This window comes from Oncorhynchus mykiss, chromosome 26 (genome assembly GCF_057628025.1).
Source record: "Oncorhynchus mykiss isolate SJ-2025 chromosome 26, ASM5762802v1, whole genome shotgun sequence".
Classification (NCBI taxonomy): Eukaryota; Metazoa; Chordata; class Actinopteri; order Salmoniformes; family Salmonidae; genus Oncorhynchus; species Oncorhynchus mykiss.
This window is the reverse complement of record NC_143047.1, coordinates 40524681-40538278: the sequence shown is the minus strand read 5'-3', so window position 1 is coordinate 40538278 and position 13598 is coordinate 40524681. Positions and strand designations below refer to the sequence as shown.

At 40.1% G+C, this 13598-nt stretch overlaps 1 protein-coding gene across 9 annotated transcripts; it reads left to right on the top strand.

The window, feature by feature from the left end:
- LOC110514539 (SKI family transcriptional corepressor 1 homolog-B) lies at nt 1-9267 on the top strand. 9 transcript variants are annotated; one of them, XM_036964183.2, is made up of 9 exons: nt 1-329; nt 1468-3214; nt 4072-4159; nt 4249-4347; nt 4585-4653; nt 5695-5769; nt 6213-6287; nt 6969-7034; nt 7403-9267. In XM_036964183.2, exons 2-9 carry the CDS (start codon nt 1478-1480, stop codon nt 7495-7497), a joined length of 2304 nt encoding a protein of 767 aa, XP_036820078.2. In that variant the 5' UTR covers nt 1-329; nt 1468-1477; the 3' UTR covers nt 7498-9267. The 9 variants fall into 9 exon arrangements, with proteins under 9 accessions (XP_036820078.2, XP_036820077.2, XP_036820083.2 ...); XM_036964182.2 differs by having other exon boundaries at nt 7400-9267; XM_036964188.2 differs by having other exon boundaries at nt 6224-6287; nt 7403-7514.
- Nucleotides 9268-13598: the final 4331 nt, after the last annotated feature.

The following is a 13598-nucleotide window of genomic DNA, read 5'->3' as shown; positions in this document are numbered from 1 at the left end:
ACTTCTTCAGTGAGGAGCGTCGACTGCTGTCTTGAGGAGTGGCGAAGGCTCGAGGACTGCCATGCGGTCACTCTCTCGTGCGCCACTCAGCCGGTGAGAGTCGAAGAGGATGGAAGTCCGTTCACTGTACTGAAACAGAGACAGAAACACTACAGAGAGAGAGAGAGAGAGAGAGAGAGAGAGATTTGGCTAGTCTGAACGCTTGGTCCAGCAACAGTATATTTAATCTCGGACTAGACCTCTGCTTGTGTCGGTGATTTTTGTTCAACTTTTTGATGAAAAGTAGTTTCCTAAGCCTAGGAGTACTGTGCTCTTTTCCAGAAAGAAAGGTAAGGATCTTACTCTTTTCAATTCGTTGTCTTGTGTATTTTCTATTGAAATGTTAATATCTCATCACCAGTCACAACAGCTTCGTATTTTACATGTTTTTCGTAAGTGTTACCTTTAATTTATTTTCCGATTAATATATTATTTTCGGAAGACTTATAGAATATATATTTACAACCGTTGCGCAAAACAAAAAAAAACATGGGACGGATGTGAGATGCTAAATGTGAGGGAAATATTTGCCTTTTGTAAAAGTCGATTTTAAGATTTTATTGTAGGCCTATACGCCGTTGTACTAACGTTAATCTAGGGAGACACGCATGCGATGTTTTAATTATATATATGGCTAGTCTTTTATTAACAGATCAAATACGTACAATTTAACCCGTGTAATTACCAAGAAAGCAGCTTAGCTGTTCTTTTCCTCTCTGGTAAGCGCATTGGCGCAGCTCAGAGTGTATTTTCCTTCTGCTCTTTTGCGTGTAAGGATCTTATGCAGTTCTTAAGTAATCACCCTCGCCTCTGAGCCGATTTAAAGACGACAGGAAAAGGTCCCGTCAATAAACAACTAACTGATCATGGATAGCCTTAGTTGGCATAGTCCTACAAAAAAAATCAAATTTGGATGGTTTAGACACTTAATATTAATATGCCTATACTAAACATGCTCGTATAAAATTGAACGTTTATATTAAATTAAGTAGACCTATTTTATTTATTAGGCTATTATTTATCTATTTATTTAGAACTGGGTCACCAAAAACGAATAACTAACTAATCCTTGACTTGTGAATAATGCTATGTTGAAAATGTTTTTGATTGTTCTATAATAACACTAAGTATGTAGTAATAATAATAATACTAATAATGCATAGTTATTAGTACATAATAACACTGATCTTCTGCGTTACTTTTAAGACCTTGACCATGTTATTATTAATATTGCACGAAATGTGCGTGCGTAGGCCTTTTGGTAAGATTAATTACAAAGCTATTTCATGGACTTTATTTATTTATTTGTTGATTTGGAATGAATTGCAAACAATTTAGGGCTAGTGCATTTTTTGACAGGCGTTATGCCAACTGTAGGCCTATATGGTAGTGCAATAGGCTACCCTAAAATATATTTTTTATTTTCAGACTTCCAGGAATGGAGTCGATACCCAATCAACAACCAGCGGGACGAGACTCCAGCTCTTCCCCCAGCTCCAAGCAGGACGTTCAGCCCTTCTCCAGCCCCATCTCCCTGAAGCCTAACCAAGTCAGCGAGACCGCGTTGTATGGAGTGCACATCGTGTCTTTGGTCATAGATGGCCAGGAAAGACTTTGCTTGGCGCAGATATCCAACACATTGCTAAAGAACTACAGTTACAACGAAATCCATAACCGACGCGTTGCTCTTGGAATCACCTGCGTCCAGTGCACGCCCGTCCAGCTCGAGATACTGAGGCGCGCTGGCGCCATGCCAATCTCCTCGCGGCGCTGCGGTATGATCACTAAGCGGGAGGCGGAGAGGCTATGTAAATCATTCCTCGGTGCTCACAACCCACCAAAGCTACCGGAAAATTTCGCTTTTGATGTCTCTCATGAATGCGCGTGGGGAAGCAGAGGTAGCTTCATACCTGCCAGGTATAACAGCTCGAGGGCCAAGTGCATTAAATGCACATATTGTAACATGTATTTTTCCCCGAATAAATTCATATTCCACTCCCATCGCACTCCCGAGTCCAAGTATACACAGCCAGATGCAGCAAACTTCAATTCGTGGAGGCGCCATCTCAAACTAACAGACAAAAGCTCTTCGGATGATGTTGCCCACGCGTGGGAGGATGTTAAAGCGATGTTCAACGGGGGAAGTCGTAAGAGGACGCTACCTATGAGTGGGTCATCCATGTCCTCTCCTTTGAAGTCACATTCCACCAGTAACCCAACCCAAAGAAGTTCCCCCGAGGTACCCCATAAAACGTTGCGCTGTGACGAAGACCGAGGTAGGCCTAACATCAGTCTGTCAAATGGCGTCCGGAACTACCCGGTTATCCCTGTGCCCAGTAAGAGCTTTGGGATGCTTCAAAAGATCCAGCCACCGCTCTTCCCCCACCCGTATGGATTCCCTGCGTTTGGACTGTGTCAAAAGAAGGACGACGGAGTGGGAGAGACAAATAAAACCAACGTTTCGGGTGTCTTTTGGCCAGGAGCAAAGGACAGTATCTATCCCTCTTTCCCGATGTTTTGGCCAACAGCAGGTGGCCTGCCGATGCCACCGTATCAACAGTCACCACCCAAACCACCCACAGAGCTCTTAAGTGTCAGACAGAGTGATCTCGAGTTATCGGATCAAAGTGACCGGTGCGCAAACACACCTAAGGATAGCTTTCAAGACAGCGAACGGTGCTCCAGCTCACAATCCACCCGGAACGACGAGGATAAATCCGGGGATGAGGCCCGGTCGACGGAAGGACTCCCCACAACTCCACGGAAGATAAATTACATCTCTGCGTTCAGACCTGTGGTGAAAGACGCCGAAAGCATTGCAAAGCTATACGGCAACAGGGACACGTACAGCGGTGTGCGCTCTGGTTACCTATCGCCAGATTTCGTGAGTGAAAGTTCTAGCTATAGGTCTATGTCCCCGGATGTGGATAGCGTGGACGACCCAGACGTTGACGTGGAGTCAAACAGGGCACACGAGGATGAAGAGTCAGTCCAACTGTCAGTGGAGGACCGTCAGAGTCCCCCGCTCCTCAACTCAGCCCATTCCGGGCCTGAAGATAGTCGAGAGCTGGGGACAAGTCCAGGACCACAACCGGAAGATCCCCACTCCGGGTCCTCTGATGACGAGAGGCAGGGTGGACAGGTGTCAGAACGCCATGATACACCGGTGTACGAAGTAAGTGTGCCAAGGTCCATATGAGTGCTTTGATGTTCAATATATTTACGCACATGTTTGTAAATTTATTTAGGCATCAATCCACGGAGACTTATTTGGATCCCATATGAAAATGGGTGATGTTTGGTCTCGTAAGTGCATGGGCATAAAGTATGGTCATCATGCTATGTGTAATGTTCCAATGGCCATAGGCCTATGCCTTAAAGGATGTTGATATGGCTGGCAGCTTTTAACAGTTTGAAGCCTAAACAGTGGGCTAATGTGATGTTTTCAACGCGTTTTTGCAAGGGATTTTTCATATTTTGGTCAAATGAAGAAAAAAAAAGCCACTTATATTAACTATATCCAGGCCTTCTCGCATGGGGTTTTATTGTGCTGTTGAAAACCCTGACATTACAGAAGGCTGAGCCTGTTTAGACATACATTGGCAGGTTGGAACAAATATGGAAATTATCTTTTGTTAAAATACATTTTGGCAATGACATTTACAAAAAAGACCATCGTCCCAATATTAAAGAGATTGAGAATGGAGTAGGCTTGTTTTAATAAGGTCGCTGAGTGGGAGCCTAGGTCTGTGTCTTGTCTTTTGTTCTAAAGATAATTGAAGTGGTTCTGTTTGGAGTGTTTACTGCGAGCCTTGTAGTGTGCTGGGAAAAGGTTAGGCCTGCGCCGGCCTCGTCCTAATGTCAGTCAAACTGCAATTTAGAAAGGTGGACAACAATTCAATTACTACCCTATAATTATAAATTGGAGACGTGTCACGTGGGTATATCCGTTCAAAGAATTGCTTGTGAAATTAAGAGAATTATAGATAATTGCAGTCGTATTGACTATAATGGCTTTGGTTAATTTTGCAGGTGTACACACATGAAAAGGATGGACACATGCCTTTGAACGGTCCATCTACGTTTGGATCAAAACATAGCAGCCCATTGCAATCGAAAGGTAGGCCTATTATCTTGCATAGTACATATTCATGGTATAGTTTCTGTATGCAAATAGGCACGTCGCTTATTACTGTCTGTCTTTATCAGGTGTACTCCATGTTTCCGACCCACACAAACAACGTTCTCCTACAAGAGAGGACGTTCCACAGAGAGCCTATCAGGACCAAGCAAAGGAAAGCCCACCATGTGAGTCTCTCTCTCTCTCTCTGTGTGTGTGTGTGTGTGTGTGTAAGTGTGTAAGTGTGTAAAAGTTTAGTAGGCCTACCATGGTAATATAGCCTATTGTATTATATTTTATGTAACGAAATTGTTAGCCAAAGGTTTCTCACTTTTTACTGTTCCAAATATGATCATTTATAACAGAAAATTGAGTAAATTAGATTAATTAATGAGCTGATGCCATCTTTAATATTTCTCTCGCAGGCGATGGGGCATTACGTCAGCATGACGTCAGTAGGATCCACGAAAAAGATATCGAAAACATGGCTAAAGGTAATCATTTGATTTTTATCAATGATCATTGACATTTGTTTATATTGATTAGCCTCGTGCAAACAAGTAGGCCTAGCCTAGCCTCGTGTCAAGTCATTAGATCTCATCTTAAATTGAACAAAGCAAGGTGGAAATCACTAAACACAATAGGCAAATTTTCGGTTCTGGGAATATTATTTTTTTTTAAATCATATTTAGCATTGAATTAACAGAGTTATATTTTAAACATAACGAACACGTGTGAACGCGGCTCTATATGTATCTCTACTTCCTCAAAGCCTACTATTTCAACATTCGAAAAAACCCTCGTGTTGTTAATTATAAGCCTTTTTATGGAACATGAGAACCATGTTCCATGTTGGTCTTGTGTAGGCTACGACGTGTGGAATCACCAGTCTAATATGCTAGACTGAGGTTTCCCCTTCCATATCTAGGTACTGCACTAACAACATAATACCTATTATGATCTGTCTAATAATCTATTTTTTTTAATCGCTTTATAAAAAAATTGTTATGCCTACAGCTTAACACAAGTTTGCACGGTCACGTTTGAATTGTTTTCCATTCGTTAACCTCCTCTAATGTTAAATTATGAGAAACGGAATTGTTCTACTTATTGTAACACGAAATCGTTTTTACACTATTAATATTTTAACGAGCCCAGCCGTTAAGCTGCGGCGCTCGAGCCTCTAACCCCGAGGCGATGGAGCTAATTATTTAGCAATACCATGCTTGGAGACACAGTGAGGCTAAACGACTGTTAGCGTTCCAACCATAGGCCTTCTGATAATAGTTATTACGATACTATAGGGAAATAAACCAAGGGAAACATTGTGGTTGTTTTTACCCATAGGCCTGTATTGTATTAGGCCTATAAAGGCCTGTAATCAAAATCAAATGCTTTAATTGTTGAACAGGCTAAGATAGGTCTGCAATATATAGGGTTAGTATGTTGAAAGCCACATTTGGAATTTACTGCTTTGTCTATTGCCTTTTTACAACGACGATTATGATAATGGTGATGACCGCTTCGGTTTGCAGAGGAACTTCAGAAACAGCTTGTCGAACAAGTGGAGCTCAGAAAAAAGTTGGAACGCGAATTTCAAAGTTTAAAAGGTAGGACGCTTTATTGTCCTACTGCTTAAAACATACACAGAGTCGAGGTGCAGCTGAAATATTTACATGAGGGGAAACAGGCGCAACTCGATCTCTTAATCTCTTAAAGTAAAAAAAATAAAAAATGTAACTTTATTTTTTAAGAGTTATTCACGTTTCCACCATCTTGGCCTGTTTCAGAATGAGTTTAAACATAAAGAGACATACAGCGAACATATTGACTACAACGAAGCAAACATTAGTGGACAGCGGCATGGTGCTGAAATGGAAGTAAATGATTGTTTCGCTTCAAAAGCGAGAGCTGCTCCTGTTTCCCCACGCATCGACGTCTTTATTTTAATGTAGTCACATGTCATAATGCTGAGAACCCATTAGGCTTAAATTCTATTATTTGGACTTGCGCACTGTGTTTAATAGTAGCCGTCTGCTTGCTCACTATGCAGATAATTTTCAGGACCAAATGAAGAGGGAACTGTCCTACAGAGAAGAGATGGTCCAACAACTTCATATTGTCCGAGGTGAGTCTCCAGGAAAAATGATCGGAATATGCTAAATGGTCAGTGTTTTAATAAATGAAATAATATGTCCCGACTTAAATTGAATGAAATGACCCAAATCGTTATAGCGTTTATGTTCTAAAGTATGAAAACGTGCGTGTACAAGAACGGTCATATTGACTTTGTTGCTTCCTTGTACCACACAAGAATGAAGAGGGGAAAGTGACACTTGCATAAATTCGGTCATTATAGAATTAGGCTGCGTGTCCACAATCTACAAATAATAGCTTATCATTCCTGTCAAACAGTCAACATTTTTCGCAATTTGACTGGAAATTGTCGAATGCACTGCAATAATATCAAACCATAGAGAGATTGATTTCGCTGTGTTTTGTTTGTAAATGTTATTTTCTCCTAAATCACGCGCTGGAAAATGTAAAAGGCAAACCATTACGTATCGTGGTATCAGTTACATACAGTAGACGACAACAGCTGATGCCGCCCTTTCACGGATAGACTCGTTCTAGAGTTACTGGACCGCGGTAGTGTAAATACACACTTCAACTACACTAAGAGGTCACTCAAAATACCCGAGGGTGAACAACATACATTACAGTCATCCATTTCAAAGTTTAAAAACCACCGCTTTGTAGCTCAATTATTGCGTTTTCTTTTCTTATTATTTATGTGTTGTTTGCTTAGACACGTTGTGCAGCGAGTTGGATCAAGAAAGAAAGGCGCGTTATGCAATACAACAGAAGCTAAAAGGTAATTTATATGGTCCAAAAACAGAACATGTATCCAGTTTCAGTCCATTTGTGAATGAATTCAATGGCTAGCTGGGCAAGAGCATGGCCTTCTAATGGACTTTGATTATGACTAGTAGTATTTGTCAAATTACAACCGTACCTATGCAAGTGCTACTTTTTATTCTTCGCTAGCATGTGTGTCCTTATGATATGCTAATTCCTAGCACATTTGATATTGAGCAGAACTACTGTGACGTGTAGACTGAACTTAGAGGAAAGAACGACTAGAGGAAAGAACGACTAGAGAACACAGTGTGGATAGAAAAATAACAAAGACATTTAATCTGCCCAGTGTTTGAAGTGACACATCCCCTTTCTCCCTAGAAGCTCATGACGCCCTGCACCATTTCTCCTGCAAGATGCTGACCCCTCGCCACTGTACTGGAGCCTGTACTTTCAAACCCCCTCTGCTGCCTCCATAATAGACCACAAGACCCCCCCTGACTCCAGTACAGCTCACTGCAGCCAAAAAGAGAGACACCCACCTCAAGTAGTCACAGTCTCTCCGTAACTTCTTTACCTTTGCCCTCCCTCACCAGTCATCCAAGGATTCACAACTTGTGTACACACTCCAGCGCTATTTATTTAACGCGGAAGAAGTGGCTATGGAGGTCAGGAGAACAAGACCTTCCATTGAAAAGAACTCTTGAAGATACACCAACACCAAACGACTGGTCCATTGTATGTGTTGTATTTATAGACAGTTATCAAGTTGTAAAGAGCTCTTGATATGGACTCACCAAGTCCCTTTGAATCATGATCATAATCCATTGCTCTTCATATATCCCGTGTGTATATATATATATATATATATATAAATATATATATATATATATATATATATATATATATATATATATATGTATATATATATATAAATATATATGTATATATATATACATATATATATATATATATATATATATATATATATATAAATATATATGTACATATATATATGTATATATATATATATGTATGTATATATATATATATATATGTATATATATATAAATATATATGTATATATATATATATATATGTGGAGATGTGCAATGAGTTGTAAAATGTGATATTTCATAAGTAACACAAATCCTAGCATTCTTGGGTTGTTTTACCACATTATGTATGTGTTTTTACATATGTTTATTTGTGTTTAAGTTAGTCGTTAATCTGTTCTGTCCATCTGAAACATTAAACAATGTATATTATTGATGTAAAGCACTTTAAAAAATTGGCCACATTACTACTGATCTGGACCTCGCTGTACTAAGAAATAAAGTAAACTCTGTTAGGCATCTCATGTATAGAATACACTTCCTTCTAATGCAGCGTCTCCCAAATGCTGGACCAGGGGGATCCACAGATGATGCACCTTTCTAGGTTTTGGTCCTAGCCCTAACACACCTGATTCAAATCAAAGGCTTGATGATGAATTGTTGATTAGTTGACTCAAGTGTGTGAGTGTTAGGACAAAAACACCGCTTTGGGTCACCGGGACCAGGAAAGGGAAACGCTGTTCTAATGGCGCCAACATTTATTCTAGCACTTATTTCGAAGTAACCAATGACCTTTCAACCTTGAACTAATTAAAAAGGTTCCGTTTGCCTAAAATGTCACACAACAGATTAGTCTTTTACAGTGTATAGAATGTTCATTCAGTCTCAACTATGATTGTTTTTAATCATACATAGATACCATGTACAGTATATTCATTATAAAAGGTATATTTCTTCCGTATGATTTGAGCATTCGGTTACAAGACACACCCAGCTTCTGTTGTACTTAATAAAGGGTTTGAATCATCGTCAGAACCCTACCATACATTAAATAAACCACAGGCACAGAAACCAAACCTATTTGTTGTGTATTTAATGATGTCTTGTAGGCTTTATTTTGTCATGTCAATCCTTTGTGCGTGGCAAGAGTTATGAGTGGGGATGAGATTAAAGGAAACCAAGACGCCACGTAAAGAGACTTGAAACGGCCATTTGTGACTGAATTCCATGTTGTGCAGTTGATTTCTGTAACCAATCTTTTTTTAAATCAATTCCAAGCCAGTTGGTTATTTTTTTCCACGATATATATATGACCTTTAAAAAGTGTTGTTGTGTCCCCATTAAGGGCCAATAAGACTCATGTATGTATTATATCAGAAATTAATGTAAAATACGATTAAAAAGTGAATCCTCTTTTTGCCTTGTCTCCTGAATGTATCTTAATAGGAACGATACTGACACCTGCTGGAACCTTTAAGGAATAACAACCTGATTTAAAATTAATTTAGCATCCAGGTTGTTTAATTTTTTATTTTTATTTTTTCTTATCAAACGACTCATTCCATACATGGGCTGTCTCAGAAGTCCAGTCAAGTTATGTTCGACATTCTGTCAGGGGAATAGCCCTGTTTAATAGTGAAATCTAATTATTCTGATGTGAAGCCTAATAGCTATTGATTAAATGCTCTTTAGATGGCCCTCTGTCCCTAGGCACGAGAGAGTAAGAGAGATGCTCGCATAATGGCAGTGATGCATGTTGAATATTAATCTTTTTTGACAGTAATTGCTCCCCACGTGAAGGCACCTTTTCATTTGAATACTAACCACTCGTGTGTGTATTGTAACATGTTTACACAAGGTATACTGAAGAAGTTGTTTATGAACCGGAGTTTTCATTTTCCTGTTTCGTCTACATGAGAATGGCATTGAACACAAGTGATGTGATCATTTTTTTTGCTGTTGCACATGGTATAGATCGGCAACACAGTATCGATATAATAATTTATATATTTACTGGTTTGTTAAGCCTCATAATATCACAAACTACTAAACATTTGACTCTACACAACTTCACAAGTTCAACTGACATTTGAGTGAAGTACTGACATCGTGACATTGATTACATTACAATGATTAACAGACACCGTTGAAGTATGATTATTTTTCATTTTTTAATCAGGATATTTTTAAAGATGTATTTTATTATGACTGTATACACGAGTATGATTGTGAGAAGCCATGAATAAAAGTCTTCTTAAATTATAAGAATGAACAGACCACATAACCCATTACACCCTTGGTAAATAGTGTCGGAGGGCTGCCCACAATACCAAACAATACTCTTTTTGAAAGTCGCTCAAACTGTTTTGTCGTGGTACACCCAAACATATAAAAGCCCACTTAAATATCAGTTGTAATGAGTGAACCCATTTTCACAGTGAATGAGTTCAGATTTATTTGCTTTTTTGTTACAATTGTTCAGAATGGCCCGGCCAAACATGAGAATGAAAGGGTATGGTTTGTACATCATAGAAGTTTATCAACCTATTAGAGTGGCCATGAAATAATGTTTGTTCCTGTTCATTATGCCAACATTGGTCATGGAATCTAACTCTAAATGACTCCTTAGACAAAGACAAATACAAAGTTAGCCTGCACTTGTCCTGTCACTGTGGACATCACATTGAACAGGTGGGGACTGGAACATGTGCAACAGCCGTCCCTGTTCAAATACCCCTCCACGTGAGCCTTCTATGGTTGACTGAAGTCATCCGTAATGGATTTGTGTCATCAATCATTACATTGAAGATGAATTGCATTGTTAGGGAGTAATGTACTCCACCCAGTGTTCTGTTCATGTCCCTCTTAGGGATAAGCAGTAGCCATGTATGGTATAACCAAATAAGATACATAGATATCAGTACAACACTGGAAAGCTGGGGGGCATTATCTTATTCATGATTAGATATAACATAGTCATATTAACAATTTCATGAGGACTTTGGGGGCTCTATAAATGTCAGAAAAATAGTGGGTAATCTGTATCTACCATAGTCTGAATTACAATGGAGATAGTGCCATCTACTGGAGAATGAAGATTAGTGACATCTACTGGCTCATGAATATCCAGCATTTATAACTTTTCAAACGTGAAGTCGATAGGTCCCTATTCTGAAACGGTGCCCAATCCCACTGCTATCTCGTTCCAAACTAGTTTTCTGCTGCTGCGTGTTTACCAATCCTATTGGAACTCATTTATTGGGTGCTTTAGACACCTTGTTAGTCTATATTATAAAGATGCATTCAGGGTGGGCAACGTTCTAAAATGTTTGTAGTTGTAGAGAGAGCAAACTATGAACTGTTTTAAAAGGTCCAATGTAGCCGTTTTAATCTCCATATCAAATCATTTCTGGATAACAATTAAGTACCTTACTGGGATTATTTTTGACCAGTTTAATTGAAAACAAACAAAAATTGCTTCTTTAGTAAAGGGCAATTTCTCAAGCCAGAATTTAGTTAGGATTGTCTGGGAGTGGTCTGAGTGAGGAGGGGACAACTGAAAATGTAGCTATTATTGGCATAGGTTTGGAACTCTCTGTCTTATTGGTCTATTAAAGGGATTCTCTGGTACTCTTGTATACTTTTTAGCCAGTAGTTCTGAAAGTAGTACTCACATGCCAAAATCATGGGCATTAACATTAGAGTTGGTCCCCCCTTTGCTACTATAGCATCCTCCACTCTTCTGGGAAGGCTTCCCACTAGATGTTGGAACATTGCTGTGGGGACTTGCTTCCATTCAGCCACAAGAGCATTAGTGAGGTCGGGCACTAATGTTGGGCGATTAGGCCTGGCTCGCAGTCGGCGTTCCAATTCATCCCAAATGTGTTCTATGTGGTTGAGGTCAGGGCTCTGTGCAGGCAAGTCAAGTTCTTCCACATCGATCTTGAAAAAACATTTCTGTATGGACCTCGCTTTATACACGGGGCCATTGTCATGCTGAAACAGGAAAGGGCCTCCCCAAACTGTTGCCACAAAGTTGGAAGCACATAATTCTCTAGAATGTCTTTGTTTGCTGTAGTGTTAAGATTTCCCTTCACTGGAACTACGGGACCTAGCCCGAACTATGAAAAACAGCCCCAGACCTTTATTCCTCCTCCACCAAACTTTACAGTTGGCACTATGCATTCAGGTAGGTAGCATCCCCCTGGCTTCCGCCAAACTGTCAGATGATGAAGCGTGATTCATCACTCCAGAGAACGCATTTCCACTGCTCCAGAGTCCAATGGTGGCGAGCTTTACACCACTCCAGCCGACTCTTGTCATTGCGCATGATGATCTTAGGCTTTTGTGTGGCTGCACGGCCATGGAAACACATTTCATGAAGCTCCTGACGAACAGTTATTGTGTTGACGTTGCTTCCAGAGGCAGTTTGGAACTCGGTAGTGAGGGTTACGCGCTTTCTGTGAGCTTGTGTGGCCTACCACTTCACGGCTGAGCCGTTGTTGCTCCTAGAAGTTTCCACTTAACAATAACAGCCCTTACAGTTGAACGGGGCAGTTCTAGCAGGGCAGAAATTTGATGAACTGACTTGCTGGAAATGTGGAATCCAATGACAGTGCCACGTTAAAAGTCACTGAGCTCTTCAGTATGGTCATTCTACTGCAAATGTTTGTCTATGGAGATTTCATGGCTGTGTGCTCGATTTTATACACCTGTCAGCAACGGGTGTGGCTGAAATAGCCGAATTCACTCATTTGAAGATGTGTCCACATACATTTGTAATATATAGTGTATATATAAAACAGGTAAATCCCATTTTTCAAGCATATCTCAAGAACTGTTTTTGTTACGAATTGACTCTTATTAGCACCTCACAACCCTTTCAATCTGCACAGCCCACTCCCCATCTCCCAGGAGCTTGCCTGAGTGTCTGGGGGCACCATAAACGTAGGTCGAAAATTTTCGACCAAGCCATAAACCGGCCTCTCAAACTCTCTCTGACCTGTGTGACATAACCCTGATTGGTTGCTAACGGGCACGTTGTCAGGGGGCACGACACCTGACAGCTCTTCTCTCTGTGCAGCCCACTGTCTCCTCACTTCTCCTCTGAGTGGACTTGTGGGATGGAGTGCGTGCAGAAGTACTTTAATATTGTTGTTGTAACGTTGTGTGTTTACTGTTACTGATAGTTGTTTGATTATATATATTTTTATTATACAGTCCTGTGCTATTTAATTACTAATCCAGTTGTATTACCAGTCCATTCTGTTGTATTCTGGATCCATTTGCTTATCCTGTTGTATCCATTGCATTTATTCCTTATTTTCCTGTTTAACAGATAACCACATCCTTTCCACATATATATATTCCCTGTCTTGTGTGTGTGTGTGTGTGTGTGTGTGTGTGTGTGTGTGTGTGTGTGTGTGTGTGTGTGTGTGTGTGTGTGTGTGTGTGTGTGCGTGCGTGCGTGCGTGCGTGCGAGGGAGTGAGTCTTTTGTGGAGGAAATTAAGTACAAAACTCCATTACAAAGAACAAGTTGGTGGTTGGGAGAGGAAAAAATGTTGCATTTTACATTGATTGAGGACATCAAAAGATGCCTAAAGTGTCATGTCAATTAAACGTATCTCTTGAAACGGAATATGGGACGGATTATATCTACTGCAAAACTAACACAGTTTTAAGCACTCAAACAACGTTTCAAGTATTTTAAATGCACCCCCAATGAGCGCACGCACGTAGCGTG

What these genes read in the sequence shown, in the direction of transcription:
- LOC110514539 (XM_036964182.2), top strand. Translation starts at nt 1,478, where the DNA reads ATGGAGTCGATACCCAATCAACAACCAGCGGGACGAGACTCCAGCTCT. An exon ending in ATGATACACCGGTGTACGAA is followed by an intron (nt 3,215 to 4,071) that starts GTAAGTGTGCCA and finishes TTAATTTTGCAG; the next exon opens with GTGTACACACATGAAAAGGA. An exon ending in CGAATTTCAAAGTTTAAAAG is followed by an intron (nt 5,770 to 6,212) that starts GTAGGACGCTTT and finishes CTCACTATGCAG; the next exon opens with ATAATTTTCAGGACCAAATG.